This window comes from Callorhinus ursinus, unplaced genomic scaffold (genome assembly GCF_003265705.2).
Source record: "Callorhinus ursinus isolate GAN/ISIS: 27379988/994484 unplaced genomic scaffold, GSC_fseal_2.0 scaffold18, whole genome shotgun sequence".
NCBI lineage: Eukaryota > Metazoa > Chordata > Mammalia > Carnivora > Otariidae > Callorhinus > Callorhinus ursinus.
In genome coordinates, this window is record NW_027397080.1 from 29437257 (window position 1) to 29455678 (window position 18422).

Sequence of the window (18422 nt, forward strand, 5' to 3'; positions counted from 1 at the left end):
CTATAGTCAGCCTGCTGTTGGGGAACAAGACTTCCTTCTCGATTCACATTGGCCAGAAGCCAAGGAGAAGAAGGAGACATGAGGACTACTTACCGTATCGTGCCAGCAAGGAGTGGGTTAAAGGCATATAACCAGTCGTTCATGTCTTTGTCATTGAGAGCCTGTAAAAGGACCCCACGGTGCTTTGTGCATACAGCAAAGATGTTCGGTGTCTGAAAGAGACACAGGGGGACGGGAAGGTTACGATGGCTGCTGACAACGGGGACCACCCTGCCATATTCCCAGGGCACACAGCACCTCATACTGAAGGTTCAGGGAGACCAGACACATAGGAGAGATGCCACACTACACAACAGAGAGTTCAGAACTCAGAAGGGAAGGGGGCAGGCGGCAATTAGTAGCCAAGAGAGCAGGACTGACCTTCACCATGGCCTGCTGGTCCTCGCTATATTCCACCTGTGCTGTGGACAGGTTAATGATGCCACGCTCCACTGGGTCTTTGTCGCTGTTATAGATAAAGACATAAGGGCGACGGACCACGACAAAATGTTTAGCCCAGTTGCTGTAAAGTGGCTCCTTGAAATGCAGGTATCCTTTCTTAGAGACCACGGAGCTAAAAAGGGTAGTACAAGAGAGGTTAGTTTCTCGCAAAAACAAAGTGATCATGGCCTGAGGAACATGAAAATATGTCTCACCTAGGCCCAGTCCCTAGGATGAACAAAACGCAAAAGATCTGTTTGGCCGAGAATCTTCTCTGCTAAATTAACATAGCAACAGAGCACAAAGTACTGCCCCCACAGCATACTGTGGTGTGGTGGAGATGCCTGACAGGGCACAAGTGCAGCAGGAACCCAGCCTGGCTCTTTATCCCAGATTCCACTGATATTAGACAATAATATTCACCTCAAGTACAAGAGCAGAGAGTAAATTACTGTGATTTGTCTTTTATACCTGGCATCCCTGGTCAATACAGTACTCACCCTGGTCTAATTTCTTCAATATCTGGAACAAGATTGAGAAATTCATTTTTTCCTGCTCGGGCCAAATAAGGTGTTTCCACAGTTGGGACGATCTGAAACTGTTCAAATTCTGGGCAGGGACTAGAGGCCCGGGAATTGGCTTCTGGGGTCCTTTAAAAGAGAAAGGTTAGGGGTAATAGGAGCTTCAGCAAGGTCAATGCATAATGTGTACAATCCTCTCACCAGGAGGAACAAGCCCTCTCCTTAAGAGCAGGGGCCTTGCAAACATCAGTTTCAGAGAGCTCAGCTAAGACAAGCGGGTGTCAGAAAGTTAATTCCAACTTCAACTGCGGTCATCCTTTAGAAGTTACCAAAGTCACCAAGGCCCGCAGTCCCTCTTCCTACTCTGAAGCCCTCTGAACAGAAGCGTCTGGGGCATGAACTCCATTCCCTTCCATGTTTCTATTTCGTTTCAAGGCCACAACTAGGGCAGTGGTTCTCAAAGTGTAATCCCTGACCAGCAGAATCAACTTCACCTGGAAACTTGTTAAAAATTCAAATTCTTGGGCTCCAACACAGACCTACGGAGTCAGAAATGATGGGTGGAGTTCAGCCACCTGTACTTTAACAAGCCTTCCAGGTGACGCTGGTGTGCACTGACATCTGAGAACCACTGCCATAGGGGGCTGGCAGAGAAAGTAAACAAGTGGGAAGAAGCTGGCTTCCCAAACGACCGCCGACTGAGAGCAGCCGGGACCATGACGTGAGCAGGAGCTCCTACGCTCTGCACCACAGGTTATCGTAGAGCAGCTTAGCCTGATGAATTGTATCCCACCAACTCTAAAAAGACCATCTTTTAATACTTCACCATTTCTCAAGTTGGGATGCATCTTACAACTGATGACACACGTCACATTTTGGTTGGCAGTGCTTTCTTCTTTCGTAGTGGCACATAAAATAATGTTACGGTTGATGACATCACAAATTAATTCAATTACCTGGATGTGTTACTTTCTCAGCCACACTCAACTGTCGCCATGTTGGTACACTAAGACAGACAGCTGGCCAACACCCAGGTGGGTTCTGACAGGTGAGCACAACGAACGGAGACGGGCCCGGGAGTGTGATGGTGAGTCACAAACAAGTGATTACAGTGATGAATTCATGGGATCTAGACTACATTTGTCTCTATTATTCTTACCAATATGTTTCATTGTGCCATCAAAATATATTTTCCAAACTAGTTTTAAACTGTTTTCCCCAAGATGGGACTTGCTCTGTCTGGTATGACCGGGGAACCAAACAGGAGTGGGAATGGAAGGCCAAAATGAGCAGGGGAGGGATTCCGAAGAGGAACCAAGGGTTTTCTTGCAGAAAGTTGGTGAGACATGGTGTTAGAAGGTACAGGAGCATCTCCCTGGGACTGTGATACCCAGAAAAGGCTCCCACATACTTCTGAGTGCTGTCAAGATAGATGGTCCCGCCCTCAGCAGAGAACCACTGAGCTAGAGGAAGGCTGGCGTTTCTTTGGTTCTTAGGCTAGCTTTTCTCAGTGAAGTCTGGGTACTTGCAGCTTCTTTCTTTTGTATGTACGTATGTATTGTAATCATTACCACCAATGTGGGGCTTGAACTCAAGACCCCGAGGTCAAGAGTTGCATCCTCCACCAACTGAGCTGGCCAGGTGCCTCTTTTAATTATGATTATTTTTTTTTAAAGTAAACTAGGGTACTTACTTCTGATCCAGAGAGTTGCTCCTAGCCTCTACCAGAGAAGGGCAGGTGGAGGAGGGAGTGAGGGTCGCACTGCTGAAACTGGACACAGAGGGATCCCGTCCGATAGGAGAGATATCAGACAACTGGAGGCAAACAGGAGACAGCAAGTGAGATTCAGCTGAAAACCCAAAATACCTCTGCAACGAGGAGCTCTGACAGCCAGTAACCTCACATTCGTAAATCTGCTGCTCTAGGTTATTCAAGAAAACGACTTATAAATACTTTATGACCTGAATGTCACATTAGGAATCATTTACAAAAGAGGCAAGGCTGGCTTTTTATTTTGTGACTGTCCTGCATTAATTAAATGAGCCTATCCCTATGAGCCCAGTATTTAGAACAACAGGCACTATTCTAAGAATATGGCAGAAGCCCTGCCCTCCTGGAGCTTACGTTCTAAGTGGAGAAGGCAGACAACAAACAAATCAACAGACACTTTGCAAAGTGTCAGGTAGTCCTAAAATCCAGTAATTCTACTTCTGGGGGTTTACCCAAAGAAAATGAAAATACTAACTCAAAAAGACATACACACACCTACCTTCACTGCAGCATTACCCACAAGAGCCAAGATATGAAAGCAACTCAAGTGTCCACTGATAAGATGAATGGATAAAGAAGATGGTCTATATTCAAAATGGAATATCATTCAGCCATAAAAAGGAATGAGACCTTGCCATTTGCGACAAGATGGATGGACCCAGAGGGTATTACGCTAAGTGAAATATGACCGAGAAAGACAAATACCATATGATTTTACTTATATGTGGAACCTAAAAAACAGAAACAAAACCAAGCAAAAAACCAGACTTTTAAATAGAGGAAACAAACTGAGGGGAGACCGGTGGGGGGATGGGGGAAACAGATGAAGGGGATGAAGAGGTACGACGTCGAGTTATAAAATAAGTAAGTCACGGAGATGAGAAGTACAGCATCGGGAATGCAGTCAATAACACTGTAATAAGGTCGTGTAGTGACAGATGGGAACAATACTTATCGTGTGGTGAGCCCTGGGTGAGGTACAGAACTGTTCAATCACTGTGTTTTACGCCTGGAGCTAATTTAACACCGTGTGTCAACTACACGTCAATAACACAAAGCATAAGGTAATGGGAAGGGCTACAGCAAAAACTAAAGCAGGGAGAGAGGTCAGACACAGCTTCAGAGAGCTGCTGCCTTTACAGAGGGGGCCAAGGAGTTCATTTTTGAGCCAAAAAATGGACATGATAAGGGCACCAATCATGGGCACTTCTGGAGGAAGACTATCCCGGGGAAAGGAACAGCAAGGCTGCCAAGGCCACCTAGGCAGCTGGAGTCTGAGGATCAGCAAAAAATGTCACAATGACTAGAACTGCATGAGCACTGCAGAGGTTCTTCAAAGTGCTCACCTCATTCTTTGTTGAAGGCGACATTTTTTTTTTTAAAGATTTTATTTATTTGAGAGAGAGAATGAGAGATAGCACGAGAGGGAAGAGGGTCAGAGGGAGAAGCAGACTCCCTGCCGAGCAGGGAGCCCGATGTGGGACTCGATCCCGGGACTCCAGGATCATGACCTGAGCCGAAGGCAGTCGCTTAACCAACTGAGCCACCCAGGCGCCCCGAAGGCGACAACATTTAATGCCACCATGAACCTCAGGGATTCTGGTGTCCTGTCACACGGTGACATACCAGCCCCTACAGGGTCTCCTCCGAGGGATTCGGGGAAAAGCCAAAATGTTTCCCATCTGATAACACTCTAAGAGACACAGGGGGATGCGTTTATCTGCAGAAGTCTGTGTTCTGCCTCTGAGAAATTAAATAAATACAAGAGCAGATATGCCCTACATCCTCAGACCCAAAGCTACACCCATCTGAAGCCACCTCAAAGCAGGGAGCCTGGGACGGGATATCTGAGCTGCTCACCTTACAGTCACTGATGCTGCCGTGCACCTGGCTGAACTCCCGGTTGAAGGTGTGAGTGAGAAGTTGCAGGCACTAGGGAAGAGAGAGGAAAGTGTGAGTTTCAATGGTTAAATGAAGCCCTGGATGCAAGGCAGGAAGAGAAAACAACAGGCTAACACCCACAGTGGAGCTCAGGTGCTGCCCCAACACCTCTAGAATTAAGTTAGAATTTAGCAAGGGAAGCTTGGAGTATGGCTAACGAAGACAAATTAAGTGGATAAAAGGGCCATTCTCAAGAGGACAAAAGCAAATAGCTGCCAACACCACAGATGAGAAGTGCTTAAGAACACAATAGTGCCCCTTCCGATTCGTGCTGGTACTAAAAGCCATGGAGACTTCTGGATGGACATATTTTTCTAAACTGACTAGAAGACCGTTTGGTTATTGAAACAACATGCCACAGAAGCCCTCTCGCCTCTATATTCCACTGTGGGCCAGTTGTCCAGACACCATATGCCTGAGTGTCATCCTCAGCAACCCCTCTGCCCTCTCCCACCCCATCTGGGCAACAAGGAGTGCCGACTCTACCTCCCCAAAGTCTCTTCCATGAAGACTCTTCCTCTTCTCCCTGCAGCCTCCCGCCTCAGCTGAGACCCACACCATCTGGAGCACCGCAATAAAGAGCTCTTTGTGCCTCTAGGCTCTGTCACCCCAAACCCACCCTCTGTCTTGCTGCCACAGCAATCGTCCTAAAACACAAACACCTGTTTAAAATATTTCCGCGTCACCCCCAGGACACTCTACACTCTAGTCCAGTCTCCAGACCCTGCAAGATCTGGTCCTGCCCCACGTCTCTGACTCCATCTCCTGCCCCTCCCCACTTTTTCCATGTGATTCCATAGCACTGAAGGTGTAGCCTACGAGGCTTTCCTCTGGTGCAGCCTTCCAAGCTCAGCTCAGCAGCACCGGCCCGTGAAGGCCTCTCCTCGGGCTCCCCCAGACTCCAGACACACACCTCTATTATATGCTTGTCACCGAGTCACCTGTGAGTTCAGTAAGGGTAGAAATGGAGTCTTATTTATTTCTACCTTCACGGCTAGTACAGGCCTTAAAACAGAGGCCCTCAAAGATGAAAACGAAAAATCCAAACTAGCTCACGGGAGTCTCACGGTGGGAAAATGCTCGGCAACAAGGAAGGGATTCACACCTTGGTAGCCAGCTCCTTCTCTCGATCCACCAGGCTTTCAATGTCTGTCGAGTCGTAGCCGCTGCTCTCGCTGGGGGTGATGGCGCTTTCAAAGGTGGTGGTAGAGATCTGAGAGGAGATGCTGGTGGAGGTGCTGAGGGTCCCACTGCTGAGGCTGGGGGACAACGAGTCACTCAGGGACTTGGGGATGCTGTCACCAAGTCTCTCACGCAGCAGCAGGAAGTGGCGAGTTTTTTCCACCTAAGAAGATCAACACAAATGCCTCAGCAAACATAAAACTTGTTAAGATTCCTTTCTTTTTTTAAAGATTTATTTGTTTGAGAAAGCGAGTGTGCACACATGTGAGCAAGGTAGGGAGGGGCAGAGGGAGACTGAAAGGGACAGAGAATCTTTAGCAGACTCCCCACCAAGCAAGGAGCCTGACGTGGGGCTCGATCTCATAACCTGAGCTGAAAACAAGAGTCGGACACCTAACCAACTGAGCCACCCAGGCACCCAAAGCTCGTTATCTTAATAAGCAAAATATGCCTCCATCATAACTGAAAGCTGAAAAGCCAAGATCACACAGAGAAGGTGAGTGTGACCGATACTTTGGGAGTCGTGCTCAAGAGTTCATCTGAGCGTCTCCTGCCCTTGGATACCTCGTGAAGGAGCTCCAGCTTCTCTAACTCCCACTGGTGCTCTAGGATGAGACTGTCCCCGCGGGGCCGCCAGCCTGCTAAGTTCTCTTCTCCCCGCACATAGGCCACAGATGTATCCAAGATTTTTCTTCTCCTCCTCTGCATGCCTGAGACAAGAGGAAATAATTTTTTTTTCAGAGAAAACTCTGATTGCATTTTTAGCTCAAAACAAACTAATAATTCATATACATGGCAAACCAACACAGTCAAGACACATGGGATTTTGATTATCAATAAAAATTCATCCCTTTTCCCTCAAAGCAATTCTCTGAACTTCTTTTTTTAAAAGAGAGTTTTACATTCTTTGATAACTATGAAGACTATCATGCAACTTTAGAAAATGCCCAAGTTATTGTGTTACATGAAAATATAGAAAGACTGACTAGTCTGTACCCTATGGTTCCAAATATATAAAAATACACCCATATGAAAAAAGTAAGAAAGGACCACCTCTCCACCCCCAACCACACCCCACATGCAGGAGCTCAATTGGGACTGCAGATGACAGACAGCTTCAGCCCCATCATTTCCCATTAATTTTAAAAAATGTACTGTTTTTACATATCAAAGACACAAATTAACCTTAAGTAAGAAAATTTCTCAAGGATGTATCCGGACACTATAATTAGCTGCTATTGAGACTTGGATTCATACTCCAAATTCTTATTTTAATCTAAATCTTACCTGTGGGACCTGACCTTCTTCTGTGTATGTTCTCTAAAATGAATGATCAAACTCACCTTAATCAAATGTTTTTTAAAAACCCTGACTTTTGTCCACGTTCCGGCTTATAAACATAGAACTGCAAAGGGCTGCTTAAGGCCACCAAGCTAGAGAAACAGCAGCTGGCCAGAGAGACATCAAAAAGGGCACAGCACAGATTCAATTTAATCGTTTGTCTCCCTAGAGCACAGGAACTTTGAATTCTAGCTTGACAGCACCTATAAAGTTACATTTTGCCAAGGTATCTTTGGTGCTAATGTGGAAAGGGAAATGGTTATGAAGTTTGCCGAGCCAAATTCATTCTAATAGACTCAAATTTTTTTATAATATATTGCAACATCATGACATTTTGTTCAATACAGATTTTATAACTGTTTTTTGCAGGTCACAAACCAAATAGTGTTGTAACTCAGAAAAAGGTAACTCTCATCACCACCAAAAAACTGGCTTATAAAATAAATATACCTGGTTTCTAAAAAGTTTTCTATCTATCCTACATGGGTAGGATAGATTTTTGACATAATATACTCCAAACACAGGCAAAGATAACTATCACCTCCCCAATCCATACAGGCTTACCTGGACTACCCGTGTCTGCCATTTTGCATAAACTGAGTTCATAAATTCCAGTGACTCGATTGCTATTCGAATTAAAACAAACAACTGTTTAACTTCTTATAGCATAAAAACAGGAAAATCTCAATTCCTTCTACTTAAAACACTGTCTCCTGTGTAGCGACTGCAGCCCACCCTCAAATATAATTACAGACATTTCTTATTTCTTTTCTTATTCTGAACTTAAGAAGTATATTTTTCCTAGAAGGAGTTTGTTTTCATCCCAATCTTTTGAATTACTTCAACAGGAGGACTAAAATTGAATGATAAACTCAAAAGTTTATAATACAAATATAAAAAATAAAAATCTGCCTTACCACAAGAGAAGAGATGAGGGGGAAAGTCTGACTAGAGTGAAACGATGAGCATCAAATTTGGGGGCATGTGATTAGGAAGGGTACTAAACCTTCCACGTATTAGTAACACTTGTTATTTAGGCTGGATAGTGAGGCACAGGTAATCCCTGTATTAGTCTTGGCATATTTTGATATACCTTAAATAGGAATAATCTTTTTTAAAAGAAGAAAACCCCAGTGGTAATCAGTTAGAATTAATGACATCTGAAAGAACATTTAGTCCCTGCAAAATTGTTCTGCGAGTGCTCACGACGTAATACTCCTTCCTTCCTTCACACACTCATGTGTCCATCAGTATTGCAGTAAATGCCAACACTTTGAAGTTACTGCACTCCTGGTATCAGGTTGTAAGCCAACCCTGAAACAGCAGGCGACGGACACCGAGGGCTCAGCTGCTTCTGTAGTGGACAAACAAGCTGGAAGCTACACTTGTCTCTGAAACTTACGAGTCTGGTGACTTTGAGTAGCCACTGCCGAAGAGGCTGCGCAGAGAGCGTGGAGGTGAGATCTTGGCGTCCCGGGAGTAGAAGACCATGCACACGTCCTTGGTGATGACCGCCGGCTGGATGCAATGATCCAACTGAAAGCACAAATGAGTGGGCTCCATTTAAATGCAGACAGAGCCTCTGTGGCAGGATTCTGTGCACCAGCTTAGTCGGAAAGCTGGTCCCAGAGGTGGGGGCTGGAAGATTTATTTCAGCTCTACCAATTACTTCAACAGCAGCTCAGCAGATAATGTGTGCAAGATTAGGTTGTAGTCCTTGCAGCTGCTTTATTTTCCCCAATTTTTAAAAAACTTTCTTCTGAAATAATGGCTAATAGTTATTATCTATTATGTGCCAAGCACTGTTCGAATGCTTTTGTATCTGATCTCTCTACACCTTTCTGAGGTAAATGCCATCATTACTACTCCTGTTTAAGAGATGAGGGAATTGAGGCACAAAGAGAGCCCCTGTGGAAGGACATGCTGGCAGTAAGTGGCAGCACCGGGATCCGAACTCAGACAGGCTGGTTCCAAGGTCTGTGCTGTTGATCACTACTAGGTTCTGCCCACAGCCGCAAAAACAAGAGGCAAAGTTTTTTTTAAATTGTATCTTCTTTGAAGAAGGCGATTAGGTTACTAAAACTGAAGTTATAATAGAAGCCATGACTTCAAGTTTATTTATTATTTTTTTTTAGGAATCTCTACACCCACTTATGGGGCTTGAACTCACGACCCCAAGATCAGTTGCATGCTCTTCTGACCGAGCCGGCCAGACCCCCCGTTGTAGGATTTTTGTGATTACATAGAGATGAGGAACAGAAGCTAATAAAATCACAACAGTAGCAAACAGTTGACAAAAAAATCAGTCGAATCTTTCCTCCTCATTTCTTGTGGTAATCTGCCCACTTTTCAGGCCTAGCCATTCGTGGTGATTTAGGTTCAAAGTCTCCTCACCTCTAGGTACGCTGACAAGGTCATGTAGATCTTTTCCCCATAGGGCGTCACTCGGTTCAGAAGGAGAGAGTTATGGAGGGAGCTGTCCCACACAGCCTCGAAACGGTAGAAGGTCCTGAGGTCAGAAAGGCAAGAGGGAGCCATCCAGAAGAAGTGAAGTCACCTTAGTCCAGGTACTCTGTCAGTAACACTACTGAATCCTACACCAACAAATACTTGGAATACACTGAAATCATTTAATGACACGGTGGATGGAGCCTTTATCCCCTAGAAGGAAAAGATAGCCCCCCAGTCTTTCGCCCCACCCACCATCCAGGAGCACTTAGTTATGCTTTTTTTTTCTGGACAAGTCTGCTTCTCTGCCTATAAACATAAAAACAGATCAATCAAAGAGATTAAGATTGCCTGTGGACAGAAACTAAAGGAAGAAAGCCTAAGTAAGCGCCTCCGCAGTCAACAAAGAGGACAGGAAGCAAATCCTCAGGAGCCTGCAATCCTATCTTCACATCCCAGTCCAGTTCCGCTGTGCCTTCGAAATGTCACAAACACCTGGGAGGCCTGACAGAGAAAACAGGCAGAATAATTTAAGTACAGAGTCTAATTTTAAATAAAAGAACAGGAGGCTATTCTTAGCTGATGTTTTAAGTAAAAGAATGATTTTAATACCAAAGCTGGCTAACTACTATTTGTTACTTTTCAAAAAAATCCACATGAAAAGCAATCTTCCGCTTCAGTAACAACTAGAAGCTTGACTTAATAAGCACCCAGAAACAGTTTTTTAAGTTGTTCTAATATCTTCCTTTTCTCTTACTGGTAAAGCCCCACAGGCCTGACCTGACATCCGTTCCGCCAGTTCTGCAGCGTCGTCCGAAGCACCGCACTGAGTTACAGCCCAGCTCCCAGCCCTGCCCGCAGTGCCCTCCACCCCGACTCCGGCCCCATGACGAGTGTCTACTCTGCACACTGCACGTTCCATCACCACTGGCTCGCACCCAGTTCAGCGACTTTCTGCACACTTTGCTTCCTTCTACATTCCTCCTTGCTCCTTCCCAATGGTAACCTTGCTATTGCTGTCTTTTCTAAGTTTCCTATAACAAATAACTTCCCCAAATCAGATGAAGAGAGATGGGAAAGACTTCCTTCACTACTGAACCAGGATTTTTTTCTACCCCAAAAGAAGAAAATAGATGAGACAAGCAGCTCTGACAGCAGAAAGAGAAATGTTTAAAAATAACCTATTTCTCACAGCCTCAGCTTCCCAAATAGCCGAACTGGTCTCTACTACCTCACAGGATAAAACCAAGAAAACTGAATAATTATGCAAAGCTACAGAACAGCAAACCTTCAAGCTTCTGACAGAGAGGACAGACAAGGAGAACAGAAGACCCAGGCTGAGATTCCATATGAAAGGAGGGGGAGTAACACTCTAATTTGTAATCTAGCAGAAGAAAAGCTGAAGATGCATAAGAATAAAATGGACAAGAGTTTAGTAAATGGGATGAGAAAAGAAGAGCTCTACCAATCACTTAAGAAGCTGTATGTGAAACTGTACACACAACAGGAAAAGCCAGGGCACAAGGGTATAGGATAAGGTGCTGCTCTATCCTAGGTCTGCATGGGGAAAAACTACTAAATTAAAACAGTAGTCTAAGCAACATAAGACATAAAGCATTCTGATAAACTAGAATCTTCATGTGCAAAAAAGCAAACAGAAAATACCTAGGAATATCCTTATCAAGAAAGAGCCTGCAAAAACATAGAAAAGGCTTTTGTTAGTGAAGTTGCGGAACAAAAAAGTAAAGGAAAAGAGAAAAGCAAAAGAGAAAAAAGTATATAAAAAAGGACAAATTTGCTGTTAAGCAAAGTGAATCCAAGTGGACAATTAACAGAGAACTCCATGGGGCACAATTTGATAGACAGCTTACAATGACATGGGTCCCTCTCCTGAGACATTTAATTAAGGAAAATGCTGGGCACAGAAGGGATGGTGAACACCACCTCTATTAACACCTGTCTGCAGGTGACTCAGTACTGGAAATGGTAGGAAGCTGCTGTGGAGTGACAGGAAAACCAAGTCAATTAGGTAACACAGAAGCAGGACTGGGAAGAAAAGCAGGAGTGGCTCTTGTGGGCTACACACCCAATCCGCCCGCCAGAATAGCTCTCACAGATAAATGTACATCACACACCCAAACTGCAGTTCTTTTAAGTTCAACTTTAAACATTAAACCTTAGGCAAACAGAACAAAAGCTCTCTTAACCAAATTCCACTTAGCAACTTGCTAAATTAACTTATGCTCTCTGTATTCCTAATATAAAAAAGGATGTCCATTTTGCACTGAGCATCCTAAACTAGTGGTATCTCATACGCCAGACAGTTTGTTTCTAAGAGTTGAGTATTGTGCTTATCAAGTATCAATAGTATTTGGTCCTGAACCTGTTTATACAGTTGTACTTATTATAATCATCTAATTTAATAAAGTATTAGGCAAATCCATGAAACATGAGGGCAAAAGGAATTTTTGTTTAGTGAGAAACAAAACTACGTTTAACTTAAAAAAAAAAAAAAGAAGATAGCAGGAGGGGAAGAATGAAGGGGGGTAAATCGGAGGGGGAGACGAACCATAAGAGATGATGGACTCTGAAAAACAAACTGAAGGTTCTAGAGGGGAGGGGGGTGGGGGGACGGGTTAGCCTGGTGATGGGTATTAAAGAGGGCACGTTCTGCGTGGAGCACTGGGTGTTTTGCACAAACAATGAATCATGGAACACTACATCAAAAACTAATGATGTAATGTATGGTGATTAACATAACAATAACAAAATTTTAAAGAAAACTACGTTTAACTTTATTTATTTAGAGAGAGAGTGAGAGAGTGAGAGCGTGAGTGAGCAGGGGGAGGGTCAGAGGGAGAGAATCCCAAGCAGGCTTCTCCGTCAGCACAGAGTCAGACACAGGGCTTGATCTCATGACCCTGAGTTCGTGACCTGATCCAAAATGAAGAGTCAGATGCCCAACCGACTCTGGCACCCAGGCACCCCAAGTTGAATGTTTTTAAAAGATGTGATAATGCTGAGTTAAAAAACACCTGTTAAGTTTGGGTATGATCAATGTAAAAAAAAGGGGGGGCAAATAATAAAATTTTAATGATAAATTATAAAAAGTTTAAAGGATTTTGCATTTAGATTCTTCATAGGTTTCTAGTTCTTGTTCCACCAAACTAAAAACCAGATGATGAATTATGGGCATGGTTTTGCAAGAAAGACAATCAGAAGTTCAATAAATGAGCCTACAATTTAAGGAAAGGCCTTGGTCCTATAGTAAGAGCTTGACAAATTAATGTACGTTTATATAGCTTAAATTAAAATGTTTAACGTGCGTATCTTTTTTACTATACTTGACTTTAGCCAACTTTTTTGATTAATTAAACTTCTCCTGTGAAAGAAGCTGCTTATAACAAAAACCAAATTAATCTATAGCATCTGACTCGTAGCTGGGTATGAATCAAAGGACTTTTGAAGGTTACTCTAACGTAGGCAACCAGCATTTCAACCAAACATCATTGTTCTGTGTATTTTGCTAAGTATTCTAGGGAAATTTAAGATCTATTTCTCACAGTTGCCAAGAAAATATGGTGAATGCCACCTGAATATCTGCTATCAACGTCCAGCTGGAGAGAATACCATGTGGGCTTAATGCTGACTTCAGAGAAACAGGATTCTTCACGATCCTGCCCAGGAATAGATCGGGCAGGGCCAGAGCATGCTTCTTTACTTCTGCCACCCCTGCCCTACCGGCACACCCTCAGATTCCTTCCCTCTCTCTCACAGTGCCTGCAGCCCCACCTACAGGCAAAAAGCACACAGTTGCTTTTTTTCCCCTCTTTCTATGCAAAACTGTTAACACAAGGAAACAATGGGAAAAAATTAATCCGGGCCCAAACTTCTAATCCTGTTTCTGCTTTCTGTCTCCTTTTTCCTCTCCCTCTTTCCAACACAGATGTGAGCACATTTTTCAGGAACAGAGAGAGGTATACAGAAGTCCTCCTGTAATGCAAAGGCCACATCAGAACACACAGCCACCTCTGCTCCCCAGCCCTTGCCACATAAAGGAGTGGGGTCTGTGCACAGTGACATAACCCCTTTCCTGGGGACAGAAGGGGGCCCCAGGAGATTTATCTCCAGTCAGACATGGGAAAGCAGACTGGCTATGGACTTCATGCACTGTCATCACTTGATTACAAAATGGAATTTTAAGGGAAACTAATTTAAAATTTGAAATAAAATTCACTACTTATAGCAGACAACCTTGTTCAGAAGAGTTTATATATATTAACTTATCACCTTTATGAGTAAACGAAAATGAAAAGCAAACACTGAGACTCCTGGAGCCTCTGCTGGCAGCGGCCAAAGCTAAACACAAGACCGTTCACTATGCCTGGGAGGGCATGTTTCCATGACACTCAGGACCAACAGACCTTTCTCCACAGCAACCCCTTCATAGGAAAACACTTAGCTCAGCAACAATTAATTTGTACTTTTAAACCCTTGGGTAGCATGCTGCATTTTCTTTTTCTGTTCTTGTCTCTCAGACTCTGTTACATCTACTCTAACTCCACAAAGGACAGAACATTTTCATTCTATACAGATAACTGATCCACATACACTGATCTCTATTTATTTATTTACTTTTGGAGAGCAGGGGGGCAGGGAGGAAAGGGATGTCTGAAGGGAGAAAGGAATTTGTTTCTGCACCTGAACAGCAGTCACTGGTGAACAAGGAATCTAATGGGGGAGCATCAACCCCCAGAGGGTGGACTCATTGGGCTGCGTAGGGGCCCTACCTGCTGGAGTTGTGGGAGGACTTCAGGTACTTGGCAGAGATAATATTTAGAGAGAGGATGGCATCAACCGCAGCCTCATCCACCTCAGCCTTATTCCTGATCCGGCCTACAAGGAAGAATAAAGAAACTAGGAGAGGGGTACACTTAAAAACACAAGGGAGATTCATTAAGCCAAAGACCGACTTTTAAACCCAGGTACCTTCAGGTGCTGGAAGGTCACGTGGCTCACCACTGAGTGGTCTCCCACAATCCGTGTCGCCTTCCACTTACTTCCCACATTTAGTTCACTGTGAAACCCGACTGACTCTGTTCAAAAAGTTTCTCATATTCATCTCAACTTTTATTTCTGATATCACTGCCTGCTCACAAAGATCATCCCCTTCCTGTCTGGAACACTGTGATGGCCACTGCACTGGCCTCCCGGCTGCTCACCTCTCCCCCTCTCCAATCCACCCCATGCTCACTTTACATAAACTTCTTAAGCCACTACCTTCATTATACCACTTTCTTGTTCAAAATCCTACAACCGTTTTCAAATTAACACTAGGGGAACCCTAGGGGATGTATGGCAGAGAGGTCAAGAGCACAGCTTAGGGAGCTGGACTGCCTGGGTTCAAATCTCAGCTTCAACACTTTCTGGCTGTGAGGCTTAGGCATATTGCTCAACCTCTCTGAGTCTTGGTTTCCTCATCTGTGAGGTGGGATTAACAATTCTTCCCTCACATGATTGTTATAACCACGTTACATGTTTGTTTTATTATCTTAAATAAACTAGTATTTCTGAGCATTCAGAAATGTACCTGTTACAGAGTAAGCACTACATAAATGTTCATTAAAAAAAAACCTTGAAAACCACTGCCCTAGACAGAAGAGTGTAAAATCTCCCTTTTAAGGGTTCTTAATCTAGTCCATAGATACTCAAAGGGTCTGTGTATAGAATTCAGGAGGTCCATGTGCTTAAATGGGAAAAAAAATTACAACTTTATTTTCATAAACCTCTGACTGAAATCTGGCATTTCCTTCAATTATGAATGGAGGGGACAATTTACAGGAAAATCAGCAGTACCTGTGACTTTGTCCACAGCAGAAATCATGTAAGTTTTCATATCATACTAAGGTAAAACATCCTGACATTCCTTACACTCTGAATGACAGAAATCAGACCCACTGCTTCTTTAATGCATTTAATGCATTAATATAAATAACAGGTTTTTTTTTTTAAGATTTTATTTATTTATTTGACAGAGAGAGATCACAGTAGGCAGACAGGCAGGCAGAGGGAGAGGGAGAAGCAGGCTCCCTGCTGAGCACGGAGCCCAATATGGGGCTCGATCCCAGGACCCTGGGATCATGACCTGAGCCGAAGGCAGACACTTAACGGACTGAGCCACCCAGGCGCCCCTAGATAACAGTTTATATTATAAATCCGTTTAGTATTTGAGAAATTTCAGTACCATTAGTTCCCTTTGTAATCCTATGTACAGTTGACCCTTGAACAAGAGTGTTGTTGGGTGTGAAAGGCAAGGGTCCACGTATACACAGATTTTTTTCTATAAATACTTCAGCATTGTAAACGTATTTTCTTTTTTTTTTTTTTTTTTGAGAGAGAGCGCACATGCGTGAGCTGAGGGGAGCAGAGGGAGAGGGAGAGAGAGAATCTTAAGCAGGCTCCAAGCCCAGCACACCCGACACGGGGCTCAGTCTCCCGACCCTGAGATCAAGACCTGAGCCAAAATCAAGAGTCAGACACCTAACCAACTGAGTCACCCAGGTGCCCCCTTACAATTTTCCTAATAACATTTTCTTTTCTCTAGCTTACTTTAAGAATATAGTATATAACACATATAACATACAAAATATGTGTTAATTGACTAAGTTATTGGGAAGGCTCTGGTCAACAATGGGCTGTTAGGAGTTAAGTTCTGGGGAGTCAAAGGTTAAAAGTGAATATTCAACTGTGCTTCTAACCTCATGTTGTGCAAGGGTCAACTGTACTTTATTTTCTACATTTAAAAAACATAGTTCTGAGGCTTCACCACTGTCAAAGGGGTTCATGGCAATAAAAGATTCAGAACCCTGCCTTAGACTCTAAAGCTTACATGGTTTAGTCAATTTTTTCTTTTCATCATGCAACCCTGGCCATGGCTTTCTAGCCATTTGCATGTTAGAGACGTTCCTGACTCTCTTGCTCAAGATGTTTCTGTGTGTGGAAAACAAAACAAAACAGATGAAAACGGATCCTTTTTGCTGTTAATTCTCAGCACAGATCTTTCTCACTTGCCCTTGCACTTACTCATCAAACTGTTTTGTTATTTTTTTTTAAAGTATATATATTTATTTAAGTACTCTCCACATCCAGGGTGGGGCTTGAACTCAGGACGTTGAGATGAAGAGTTGCATACTCCACCAACTGAGCCAGCCAGGCACCCCAAACTGTTTTAAACATCCATAGGTTGTCTCTTCAACGAAACTGCAAGCTCACAACGAGCAGAAACTTCTCTTATGCCTCTCTGAGCCTCTAGCACAGAACCATTCGGTAACAGAGTAAAATAAAGGTTGGTTGAATAACATATCCCTAACGATGGGGGCTGAGAAACAAGAGCAGTTTCAAACTACACGTGTTCTCCACACTCTCTGTTTTCCAGTACTCCTTCCCCACATTCCCCATGTTCCTCGAAAAAGCTTGGCTCCAACCTCAGCCTATGGAATGTACTCACCTACCACCAGCTCACGAACATCCTTCCAATGGAGTTCACTCCCCTTCTCATGGATGATGGTCACTGTGATCCTTCGCTGGATGCCCTAGGTAACGGAGCAGGGTTGCAGTTTAGGTGGCACAATCTATGACTTCTGAACTGTATGGTGTAGGGCTGGGCAAGGAGAGGTCTGGAGAGAGGGGGAAACGCCGCCCCACTGTTACTCTAAACAGAGGGATTTAGGTCAGGGGATGAGGAAGAACCAGGTTCTGACATGGCTTTAAGAACAGATGACCAGATCGTATGACCCAGAATATGAGACCCTCAGCTCCTATGCGCACCTGGGTTATAAGCATTTTTTTTTTAAAGATTTTATTTTTAAGTAATCTCTACACCCAATGTGGGGCTTGAACTCATAACCCTGAGATCCAGAGTCACATACTCCACAGATTGAGCCAGCCAGGTGTGCCAGTCAAGCATTGTTGAGCACTGACTGAATCTACTTTTGATTTACAAAAGGGGGACCTACACTTCATGGCCAGATTTTTAGTCTACTGCAACTTCCATCCTCTATCTCCATTAAGAACTTTTAACTGTGAAAGCAGTTTCCAAACATGAAAACTGTATATAAGACAATAAAATTGTTTAAAATGACATGGGAGCTGCACAAATTATAATAATTGAATAAAACAAAGTCTTTTTCAAAATAGGTCTTCTAAAATATATTTATATATATAAGCAAGGGTATAATATCAGCCAAGGTCTGAGGACGAAATTAAAAAACAAACATACAAAAAAAGAAAAAAAAAAGGACAAGGTCTCTTCAATCCCCAAATCCACTTAAAATGAAGAGGAAAAGCAGAGAAAGAGAAAGAGCTCTGTGTCCATCCTTCCTAGGCCCTCTCTGGCTCCCTCGTTAGTACCTGATGGAGCAAAAACGTCCCCTGGCAGGGCAAGCCTGCTGTGTGGTCAACCACAGCTGGGATGTACCTATAAAAATAGAAATGCACAAGAAAGCAGTTAGATGGGATGCTTGTGCTGAGTGCCACCTCATCCGCAAGGTCCTCCCTGTTGCTACATCCCCCATGGTCTCTGTTTCCTGTCTTCCTCGCCATCTGGGCACTTCATCACACACTCATTTGCATTTAATGAATCTTTTCACTTATCCACACCACATCACCCTCACCAGACCGAAGTGCTCACAGCACGGTAACATCCTTCGGCCCCATCCCATCCTCCTGCGTTAACAGAT

The 18422-nt window shown here is 43.7% G+C and overlaps 1 protein-coding gene across 11 annotated transcripts in view; it reads right to left on the reverse strand.

Moving 5' to 3' along the window:
• KIF1B (kinesin family member 1B) overlaps positions 1-18422 on the reverse strand; it is a 142512-nt gene that overhangs the window by 4810 nt on the left and 119280 nt on the right. For all 11 annotated transcript variants that reach the window (XR_012381374.1, XM_025855680.2, XM_073903360.1 and 8 more), the window contains 13 exons: positions 18094-18160; positions 17192-17276; positions 14475-14580; positions 9631-9745; positions 8639-8772; positions 7801-7862; positions 6460-6605; positions 5819-6058; positions 4633-4704; positions 2695-2816; positions 981-1130; positions 421-613; positions 94-212 (listed from right to left, as the gene is read on the reverse strand). Coding sequence is in view for 10 of the 11 variants with exons in the window: in XM_025855680.2 (XP_025711465.1) it covers positions 94-212; positions 421-613; positions 981-1130; positions 2695-2816; positions 4633-4704; positions 5819-6058; positions 6460-6605; positions 7801-7862; positions 8639-8772; positions 9631-9745; positions 14475-14580; positions 17192-17276; positions 18094-18160 (1611 nt within the window). In the remaining variant the exon portion in view is untranslated. The remainder of the gene's footprint in view (positions 1-93; positions 213-420; positions 614-980; positions 1131-2694; positions 2817-4632; positions 4705-5818; positions 6059-6459; positions 6606-7800; positions 7863-8638; positions 8773-9630; positions 9746-14474; positions 14581-17191; positions 17277-18093; positions 18161-18422) is intronic.